Source organism: Eurytemora carolleeae, unplaced genomic scaffold, assembly GCF_000591075.1.
Source record: "Eurytemora carolleeae unplaced genomic scaffold, Eaff_2.0 scaffold590, whole genome shotgun sequence".
Classification (NCBI taxonomy): Eukaryota; Metazoa; Arthropoda; class Copepoda; order Calanoida; family Temoridae; genus Eurytemora; species Eurytemora carolleeae.
Genome location: NW_019396585.1, coordinates 197,645 through 209,135, shown reverse-complemented (window position 1 = coordinate 209,135; position 11,491 = coordinate 197,645). Strand labels below are relative to the sequence as shown.

The 11,491-nt window shown below is 33.9% G+C and overlaps 1 protein-coding gene across 1 annotated transcript; it reads right to left on the bottom strand.

Moving 5' to 3' along the window:
* Window positions 1-6,045: 6,045 nt before the first annotated feature.
* On the bottom strand, window positions 6,046-9,311 carry LOC111705937 (signaling mucin HKR1). The gene is made up of 2 exons (XM_023478649.1): window positions 9,205-9,311; window positions 6,046-7,126 (listed from the first exon to the last, which is right to left on the bottom strand). The coding sequence occupies exons 1-2, from the start codon at window positions 9,211-9,213 to the stop codon at window positions 6,143-6,145; spliced, it is 993 nt and encodes a 330-aa protein (XP_023334417.1). The 5' UTR covers window positions 9,214-9,311; the 3' UTR covers window positions 6,046-6,142.
* Window positions 9,312-11,491: the final 2,180 nt, after the last annotated feature.

Sequence of the window (11,491 nt, the reverse complement as noted above, 5' to 3'; positions counted from 1 at the left end):
GCCAAAGTAATAAATCTTGAGGGAGATAATGGCCCCCTGCCGTGTCAGAAACCCGACACCCATCCGTTTTGAGGAGAGACGGATTCAGGGTCTTTTCGGTCTAAAAACGACTCTCTTATTATTACTAAAATAGAGTCGGGCCGGCGCCCGTTTTTTGGGTCGTGCGGGTCGTTTTCAGACTCTAAAACAGCGTCGCTTGTTCTATGCGGGATAGATATATCTTTAAGAAACTCCATTTTCACAAGGAACTTTTGCAAAAACTCTGAACCCCCTCTCCTTGTCAATTTGTTTATTAAAATAAGTTTATTTTTCCAAATTTCATCCGAGGTGCTAACTTTAAACGAGATCAGTTTATTTTAGAAAAATAGTTTTAAAAACCGCATACATCCTCAGGAAACATTTTTAAAGATTGAAAGAAGAAATGTTAAACTTTATTTTACAAATATTTACTCAATCAAGGTTTATTTCAAGGGTACTGGAGGGTCACTTACTTGGAATTACCTCCTTTTGAATGCTAAATAATATTTCTTCTTAAGAAATTTTCTTGAAAAATTTTCTATAACTTTGCAACATGATAGTATAAACTTTTGATTTTCTTAACAATTATATTATTTAATCTACCGGATTCATAGTTTGAAATATCTAAGGTCTGCTACATTGCGCTGCAAAGATAAAAAGATTAGAAAGTTTAAGTTTGGCACAGACTTAATTCCGTTGAAGAAATTAATTCAATAAAGGGACTGTAAGGGAAAAATGAAAGGGGGTATAAGTTGAAAGCTAATCACTTTAGCTCTTGATCGCGACCCATGAAAGTTTGATCTGATGTTCCTGTCTAGAGAAATTGATATAAAACCGTGTTAAAATTATACGAAAATTCATATATGTAAATGTAAAATTTAGTAAATCTTAAACTCAAATCACGTGACCAGAACTATCACCAATGGCAGAGCAGCATACTGGTCACGTGTCTCCGCCTGTATCACTTGACCACTTTACTGCACTGCCATTGGTGGAGCTTCTGGTCAAGTAACACGGAAGTATAAATAATATTATAAATTAAATCTATTAAAAATAGAAATAACAAATATAAAATTAGAATTGGAGTAAACCTAAGTTTTCTCTGCGATATCATAGTTTTCAGATTTAGTTGCATATTTGCTGAATTTGATCTATTTAAACCCTCTACTTTTATACAAAATTGTATATATATTAATTTTCGTATGAATATGACAAAGTTGTAAATCGATTTCTAGAGATAGGAACATCAGATATAACTTTCATAGGTCGCGATCGAGAGCTAAAGTGATTAGCTTTCAGCCTATACCCCTTTTCATTTTTCCTTTACAGTCCCTTAAAGAACAGAATCTTGTTCACTGCTGATTGATACGTTTTACATACTTTTCATAATTTTTAGCATTTCTCTTTCTTTTAGACTGAGCTTATGTGCCCCCTATAGCAGTGCACCAGGAACCCGATTTGATGAGCCATACTTCTTTTTTGATAACATGGCTCACAAGAGAAGTTGCTGAACTCTGTATACGCGGTTCAACCACTTCTCAATCTAAACCAGCATGTTCTTCCAGAAATTGCATTGCCTATCTTATAGAAGGTAAAAATAATAAAAATACTCGTTTAAAACCAAAAGTGACATAATATCTTTTATGTAAGATACAAAAGATGAACTTTCTACTTTGTTCAATGTCCGCTTAAACTGTACTGCAGATCGCTGCAGTACGGTTCAAAAGCTTCGGTTATTGTAAAGTGAATAGAATATATATTAGAGTGGAATTTACTAGAAAAAGGTTAAAACGGCAATTTTGTTGTACTGTTTCCGTACTGCAGTCTACTTCACATATTTGTGCTATATAACCTTTTGGGCCCTGGACTGACAAAATCCATACCGAGGGATTTTCTAAATTCCACTCTAATATATATTCCATTCTCTTTGGCTTATTGCGTACGTTGTACTTTGTTGTTCTATTTTCCAACTAGGCTTCTGGACAAAAAATCCACTTTTATTTTTTAAATGTTACTTTTCAAGTCGTTTTTTTTTCATCACACTTCACGGAAAAAAATGACGTAAAATTTTTTGTTAAAAATAATTTATTTTTCAAATGATTCGACAATTGTTTAGGGCAAAATTTCTTTAATTTAGACCAGCCTAATCGGTTCAACCGTTTTAACTTTTAGTTATAGAGAATAGAATATATATTAGAGAGGAATTTAAAGAATCTTTTCAGTCCCTTTCAGCCTGAAAGGGAGTTCAAAGTGTACAAATTATGTAAATGTTCACAAATTATGTGCAGTAGAGTACATTAATACAGTATGTTCCTTAGACTATCCATTTCAATTTCGAAATTTTTAAAGCTGTTAAATTAATTTTATAATGAATTAGGTGAATAAATACCATCATTTGATTTATAGTTATAACGGAAAATCATCGTTTGTAAAGTGAAAGGCATAGAGTCTATTTGAAATGATCATTGGTCAATTGTGAAACCAGCCTATTTCATTATTTGGTTTTCTTTTAACATTAATTTTAGATTTTCTATAAAATGATATTCCAGGGCCCAAAAGGTTATATAGCATAAATATGTGAAGTACACCTGCAGTATGGAAAGAGTACAACAAAATGGCCGTTTTACACTTTTTTCTAGTAAATTCCCCGCTAATATATATTCTATTCTCTTTGTGCATAACCCTATTCACCATTCAATATTATTTTAACCATGTGAAACTCCATAATTAAACAACAGAAACTTTGAGTTTGGTACGTTGGTCTGATGCTAAGTAGCACCAATTAGATTTTAGTACAATATATGGCAACGTAGACTTTGTACACTCTTAGTCTGACATTACAAGTGTCAATTCAGTTTTTGTGTCCGGCAAAATTGTCAATAAAAGTGATAATTTTAGAATAAAGTGCTTATCTTACATTAAAATAAGTGCAAGTTTATGTTTTTTTCTGTTTTTTTCCACATTTATTTAGTCTTAGAAAACATGTCAACTAAAATGAGAAAATGTTGTTTTCCTTGTTATGTTTGACATTGTGACGGCGTGTGTAATTGGTCCATTTCTCTGTTGCCACCTATTGTACATAATAATCTATTTAAGTAACAGTAAACTATTCAGAAGTGCAGCGTAATACGAATAATATCCAAGCAAAAACGGAATTCCATTTATTTTTTACGATCCAACAATAATAGCAAGGAAATTTGAAGCAAAAGTTGAAAATATAGGTTTTAGACTTCTTCCGTATTATCTGAATAACGAATCAAGCCTGTATAGAGAGGGGGTCAACTTTGGAACATTACAGGGGCCCAGAAATGAAGTCCCGTACTTGACTTCCTTTGTACACAAACTGAGGGANTAAATTTTCTACATTATTAAATATATATTTGATAAAAACATTGGAACTTTTTAAAGAAGGGCATGTCCTGCCATGATTTTTTATTAGTATTTTTAGCCATGCTATTCATAATAATAAGAATTTAAATAACCTTCATTTTGTGTTAACATTATCAGAATTTTACTAAAATCGTTTTTTGTACTGATGGATGTTTTGCAAAAGCAAATTGTTTGCATTTAAACCATATCAAACGGAACTGAATGTTTTCCGTAGTATGTAGTTTTGATTAAATATAGGTTTATATGTACCTAAGAATAAATACATTTATTAATAAATATGTTTTTATCTGAATGATATTTACAGAATTTTGAATTTTTTGAAGAAAGAAATTTATGTGTGAACATAAATTACTCCTTTTTTGTTTTATGTAATAACGGAAAAAAGAATGTTTTACGTAATAATTAATAACAAACAATGTTTTACATAACCATTAAATAACATTGCTCGTTTTTTTTTGTACCACATCAAACGGAACTAAATTTTTTCGTACTATGTAGTTTTATTTAAATATAATTTGTATGTACTTAAGAAAAAAAAAATTTAAAACAGAAAATATAAAAAACAGAAAAAAATACGAATTCAGTTATAGAATGTTATCGTTGTCTACTTATTTATTACCATTACAATAACAAATTGTTAAAATGTTTGAATCAGAATGATTTAATCAAGTATGTTGTTTACATTTAACATTTAAATCTTATGTTGATTATAATATTTTAAATAATAGTGAGATATCAAAAAGTGAAAAATAAACTTTGGAAAAAATAGTTTTTGCGAAACTGAAGAATCACTTTAATGGAATAATTATAATAATCTGGTCCAAATAGCAACTGAACCGAGTGCAGCTGGTAATATCCTGATAACTAAATAGATAAATACATCATGATTTCTTTTATTGTGTTTGTGATGGGGTGAGTGTATCAGTGGTAGAATCTGTCCCTGAAGCAGAAACATCTCCAACAGCTTCTGACACAACAGTAGCTCACCTGTCTAAACAATCGAGTACATAGCGAGTTTAGTGATTTTTGAAATTAAAGCTAGCAATTTATAGGTTAATAATAATTGAACCTGCTGCTCCTGTTCAAGTAACAATTTCTCCTATAGCTGTAGTCGCTGCTGGAGAGGAAGCTGCTTTTGTAGTATCTGTAGCTACTACGCCTGTCCAAGTTGTCCAAGAAGCTCCGTCAGTGCAAACTTCATAAGCTTCCCAACCTACTGACGCTATTCCTACAATTTATTCTGAGACTGCTCACATCTTTTCTCAGTGCATACACAAGATGATGACTTGACTCCTACAATTGTGGAAGCAGTTTTGCTACATCGATGCAAACTGCATATGCTTCCCAGCCTGCTATCGTTATTCGTGCACTTTAACCCGAGGCTGCTCCCATCTTTTCTCAATACAATGCAAAGACTGAAGTTATTATAAAGGGGGCAGCAACTATACTTCAACATGATTAGATATGCAGCTGTTCAAACTGTTCCTGATATTTATGCCAACCATGTTGCATAAATTGCATAAGCTGCTCAGATTGACTGTGCAACACTGTTGTAAGAAGAACTCCTATTGTTGATGAAATTTTGCTGAGGATTAAAAGCTGAATGCAATAATATCCTTTGCTGCTACTTTGCTGCTCATCAACCTGCTTATACTCCTGTTTACGTCATGCTGCTCAAATTGACTGTGCAACACTGTTGTAAGAAGAACTCCTATTGTTGATGAAATTTTGCTGAGGATTAAAAGCTGAATGCAATAATATCCTTTGCTGCTACTTTGCTGCTCATCAACCTGCTTATACTCTTGTTTACGTCATGCTGCTCCAATTGATTATGCAACGCTGCTGTTCACTGCTACTGATCTAGACCAGATAATAGAACTTTCCAAAAAAATTTTCCATCATCATCATAGTAATTTTTTAAAAAAAAGAATTTTTGTATCATATTATATAAAAGAGAGGCTTCAATATTTTTCCCCGGTACAAATTGGACAAGGGGGGGAATATTGCAGCGTATTATTACTTTTTATGTTGAAAACTCTTTTTCTACAAAACAGGCTTGCTCAGCTAGGCTGCGCTGCCTAGTATAAAAAGGGTTAGCAACTCTTTATAAATGCCTAGTCTTGTTTGTATGCTCTTCTCTACCATATCAATATACATATTTCAAGGTATTATTCTTGATAAATTTAAGACAGAGTTAGAAAGTTGAGTTTAGAGAGTTTATTTTAGAGAGTAGAGTTTAGAGAGTTGAATTCAGAGAGGTTTCTATAGAGTATAAATGTTTTTCAAAGAGTTTAGTTTAGTTTAAATGACTATTGATTAGTCAATGATTTTGGTTTAGTTATAAATGACTATTGATTAGTCAGAAGAAAAAATCTGTCGGAACTATACTCTCCAGGGCACCATTCAGAATTTGCATGCACTCATCTGACTAATGCTATGATGAGTCATTTCAATTTTAAACAGTGAATGTGTTTACATGTTTGTCTTGATTAGCTCTTTTAGAATATCTAATAAAATATTACTGAGCCCTTCTAGCACCTCCTAGAACAATATGTTGAGCTTAATAATTGCAGAGGAGTAGAGTCAATGCAAGAAACTTCTGCTAGTCTTAAAAGAAAACAAGAAAACACTAATCAGTCTGGTCTTTTTGCTTTTATCATTTATTCTTTAGAATCCAATAGATACAAGTTCTATAAACTTCTGACTTCAGTACCATCGGTACTAGTCAACATTGTTAACAGGCAACTTGAACTCCGTTGACATTAGTACAGATTCCAACATTGGCAGAGTGGGTGTATCCATAGGGAGTAGAAGCAATTGCATGGTCAGCCTTGTATGCAACAGCACCGGAATAAGCAGAGGGGATAGCAGAATAGGTGGTGGGGATAGCAGAATAAGCAGAGGGGATAGCAGAGTAGGTGGAGGGGATAGCAGAATAGGTGGAGGGGATAGCAGAGTAGATGGAGGGAATAGCAGAGTAAGCAGAGGGGATAGAAGAGTAGGTGGAGGGGATTGCTGAGTATTTAACAGAAGCATATGTTTCTGGGATAGCAGAGTAGGTTGAAGGGATGGCAGAGTAAGTAGAAGTTGGAGCAGAGTAGTAAAGATTAGCATCAGAATCAGCTTCACGCTTTACAACATGCTCAACAGCTCCATTCTTGGCTATATACTTAGTTCCATATACACCAGTATTGATAGCAGTGTACTGCTCTGGGTTGTTGTAGCTAGTCAGAGTAGTCTGGGTTCCAGCAGCACCAGAGTAGGCTACGGGAGCAGATACTCCTGAGTAACCATAAAAGGGAGAAGCAACAAGGTTATTGGCATAGGTAGAGACAGGGGAGGCAGAGTAAGTTGCCACGGGGCTCACAATCTTCTGGTAGGCAGAATAGGTGGACACTGGAGTAGCAACAGTTTGGTAGGTAGACACTGGTGCAGCAACAGTTTGGTAGGTAGACACTGGTGCAGCAACAGTTTGGTAGGTGGACACTGGTGCAGCAACAGTTTGGTAGGTGGACACTGGTGCAGCAACAGTTTGGTAGGTGGACACTGGTGCAGCAACTGTTGAATAAGTGGTAATTGGAGCAGCTACAGGCCTGTAGCTAGATACAGCAACAGGAGCAGTGTTGTAAGCAGAATGAAAGGAAAGGGGAGCTTGAAGATACTGGGGATCGGCTTCAGGCTCAGCCACCACGGCAGCAGCCAGAGCGAGAACTACGAACTAAATAACAAAATTTTAAATGATAAACTCTAAAATATTACTTTATGTATAAATCAACTGTAAAATGTCATTCTGTTTCTCTTTCTGAGATTATTAAACAGAGTGAATAAAAAATTCCACCTTAATATTTACCCGAAAGGCAAAAACTGAGATTTGTTCCAGTGTACCGATATAAAAATTAGTAAAAAAAAAAGGTTTTTCATAAGGGTTCAAACATATTTGAAATCTCAAATCATATAACTAAGGCCTTGAGAGCAGACAAAAGATAATAGTTAACAATTTTATAATAGAAAACAATTTTGGTAGATATGTATAGAGGTAAATTTTAATTTTCTCATTTCAAGAAAGATTTTTAGGGTATAGAGTTAGTGACAACAGTGATGAGTCAACACCTCCTCTCTCTGAGAGAAGGCATGCAAAATTTTTGTAGAATATATATGTAAATTATGATATATTTTAGAATATAACTAAACCCTTTAAAACATTATTCATGAATCGTAAGGGTTGAGCGTTGTTCTTGTGGAACAATCGTTCCTTCACAAGAACTAACGGAACTATCAAGAACAATCTCATCATTCTGTAATAAGAACAAATACATTGAATGCGTTCTTAAAAATATTGGAACTATTAGTAAAAGAACAGAATAGAACAGAACAGAAATTGCTTGAAAATATAAATCAGAAACGCGTTCTTATTATCAAGAACACATTTTAATTAGGGAACGTATTTTAAATCAGGTATGTGTTCTAAATCATCTAGACCCCACTCTAAACCCGGCTCCCTTCCCCGGCCTCCCTCTTCCGTCAGGGATGGGAGAGTTAGGTTTAGAAAGAAAGAAATTGTTTTCTATAATTTATTTCTATATATTTCAATATTATTAAAATGTTGATTATAAAATTAATTATTTTTTTTATGAAACTATTGTGTACTTTATCATTCTTACTCACTTCATCGTGAATTTCATAATGAACGTGATATAAAGTAATCATCGTGCTATAAAGTTAAATTAGCTGTACATAATGGCACGTGTTGTATAAAGTTTTGATTGGTTCCCGGATTTTCTCCAAAATACTTTTTTCAATTGAAATGAAAATAAAATTGAAATCAACTTTGTATTTTGACTTCTGCTTCGTTTCAAAGCTTATTTGATCTAGAAATAGCCATTGAAATCAGACAAGTACACAATTAAGTATTTCATAAAATTTCACTAATATTTTGGCACGACGTGCAATAACGTTTTTGGACTAAAATTTTCTCTATATCTTGAAGGTTCTCGCCTTTTTAGATTATATTTTTTCCTCGCTAAAGCTTGGAACTAAATTAAATAAAAAAGGCTTGAACCTTCCCGATAAAGAGACATTTCTGGTCAAAAACTCTTGCACTGCGAACCAAAATAACTGTGTTTTATATAGTTATTAAAATCTACAAATTGTAATGCAACAAATGATGGAAACGTTCTTGACTAAGAACGAAACGGGGATTGACTGTTCTTCGACTAAGAACACCAAGAACGAAACGGAACAAAACAAGAAGGGAACCATCAAAAATAAGAATGGAACCGAACAATCTTGCTGAAGGCCCTCGTTCTAGAACGGAATGGAACAATTTTTAAAAAGCCGGAACGTGCCCAGCCCTATGTGAGACTGAGTAAAATAATGCATTGGCCGGCAGTAAGATAGTAGTGTCTGTGCCGTTCCTATTCATGAGTCGACTCTAACGCATTGGAACTGCAATTTTGGGAATGACATTACGCTACATGTTGCAATGTATGTTCATAACCCAATTTTTCAAGGAGAGGTTATGAAAAAAAATAAGAATACTAACTTAAATAGTTCGGGTACTGAGATGGTTTAAAAAATATCAAAAATAAATGTTGGAAAATTAAAAAAAAGAATTTATTTGAATGGTTATACTATTAAAAAAAGTATTTTTTAGATCTGTATACTGTATAGCCTAAATAAAATCCATTGAATTACTAATCCAAGTATAAAAAAATTAAGGTAATAATGTCAAAAATGCGAGTGCATGAGCAAACCAATTTTTAAAAAAGTTTAGAGTTAATAATAATGACCACCTACCATCTTCATGATTAGAGAAGGTTTGCTAGACGAGTACCAAGTAGGACTGTGTCTAGGATTCTAGAATTTTCTCTTTTATACTCTTCATGTTGTCTCAGAGCTGACCTTTTACAAGTAGTGGAAAAGCTGCTTTGATTTGCCTCCAGCTATCCCTGGCTTTTACATGTCTGAGCCCTGAGGGTCTTGAGGTTAACGTTTGGGCAACTAGTAAATTTTCAACTTTTTAGTGAAACAAATTTTCAGCCCTAAAGGGACTGTAAGCGTAATTTCAAGTGAACCTTCATGTACTCATGGCACTGACTGATTCACAACAGGAACCCTTAAAGCCTTGTCTGTTAAAGTATGAATCAGATGTAAATGTATAATTTAGAAAAAACAATTATTTTCAATTTCAAGTTCTCTACGTAAGCGGCTTTCGCATTTCTACTGCAGGACAACACTTTTATTCCTAGAAACGACAATACTTTCCAGAATATTAGCATTAAACAATCAGTGGGGGTATTAAAATTGAACTTTTTAACATTAGCTTGTACGTCCAATCATAACGCATGAGTCCCGTGACCAATTTGCCTCAAATTTTGATTGGGAAACTAGGATTAGGAATGTTCTTAGTTTGGTTTCGAAGTTTTGAATTGAGTAAGATTTGACTTTAAAAGGGAGAACTTATTTTCCAGAAAAAGCTGGGTTCCAAACTAGTCAATATATAAAGTAGTCATCAATGTTTTTATGTCCGTTTGTTCGTTTGTATGTCATATCTCATGAACCCTTTATTATGAATTCAATAAATTGACTTTCATAAAGAAAATTTTTTTATTAGACAAAGCTGGGTTCCCAAGCCAATAATCTATAAAACAATATAATAGAATATTTTTAATCCAAATGGAGGAAAAGGAGGAGAAGAAAATGATGTGGGAGGAGAAGGAGGAGAATGAGAAAAAGAAGGAAGGTGGGTGGGAGGAGAAGGAGGAGAATGAGGAAAGAAGGAAGGTGGGTGGCAGGAGAAGGAGGAGAATGAGATAAAGAAGGAAGGTGGGTGGGAGGAGAAGGAGGAGAATGAGATAAAGAAGGAAGGTGGGTGGGAGGAGAAGGAGGAGAATAAGAAAAAGAAGGAAGGTGGGTGGGAGGAGAAGGAGCGGCGAATGAGAAAGAAGGAAGGTGGGTGGCAGGAGAAGGAGGAGAATTGGGGGTAGGAAAATAGTCGTTTATATCTGAATTTCTGTCTCTCTCTTAATGTTAACAGGTTTAAAAATCTAGATTATTATCACATGTCTGGTTATGAGAAGAACAACTAAAATTACCAACAACAGCTAAAGGTTTAAAGAGAGTGTTCGTGAAAAATAAAACGATTTTTCTAAAGTGTCCTTAATATGCTACAAGGTGTCCCAATAAACATGGGAATTTAGTGACGAATTTGGTATCGTCCTTGTTATGAATTAGCCTTGTTATACCTGATTTCAATTATATATACCTGTTATTATGTCTGCTAGAGTTTATTTTATAAAATCTGTAAATGGCTGTAAAGATGTATCTTTCATGTCTTTGCATGCCAAACAGTGAAGAGTGAAGATCGACAAACTTTCTCTGTTTGTATACTGTATGTCTTGTTTTACCATGTACACATTACATAAACAAACAAATTGTAAAAAAGCAGACAAAAATCTTACGGATTACAACTGTTTCATTAGGTATCACTATACTAAATCAAATATTTATTTAAAAAGACGATATAAAATTGAATTCTCATGTTTATTGGGACACTCTGGTACATTGAGAAAAAATAAGAAGGACAAGCGGGTTGTAAATTAAAGTCCAAGAATAAATATGATAATGATAAACCCGAGTCCAAGGGTTTTTCATTGAATCCCGAGGGGGTTTAAATTTCCATTGATTCTAATTTGTCTGAGAGTAAATGACATTCCTTCTTAAAGAGGGGATTCAATGATAACCCCGAGGGCTTGCGGATTTTGCGGATTTTTTTGCCTTTGTAGATTTTCAAAGTATCTTTCAATGAAAATATCCCGGCGGAATTAAATGAAAATTGTTGCATACCAAAAAACCAGCTTTTTATAAAGGAATGGTCTTTTATGCTTTTTTCTTTTTTTCCCCCTTGAGCATTCGATTCCGTACAGTCAACCCAGTCAGAGTTGGAATTAAAGATGTATTTATTTAATCTTTCAACTAGTTAATGTCTCTAGAATTTTAAAATTTGTAGGTCATGAACCTTTGCACCGATTTGCCTCAACTTTTGATTGAGAAACTCGATATTTGGATTTTAAATTCAAAGTTT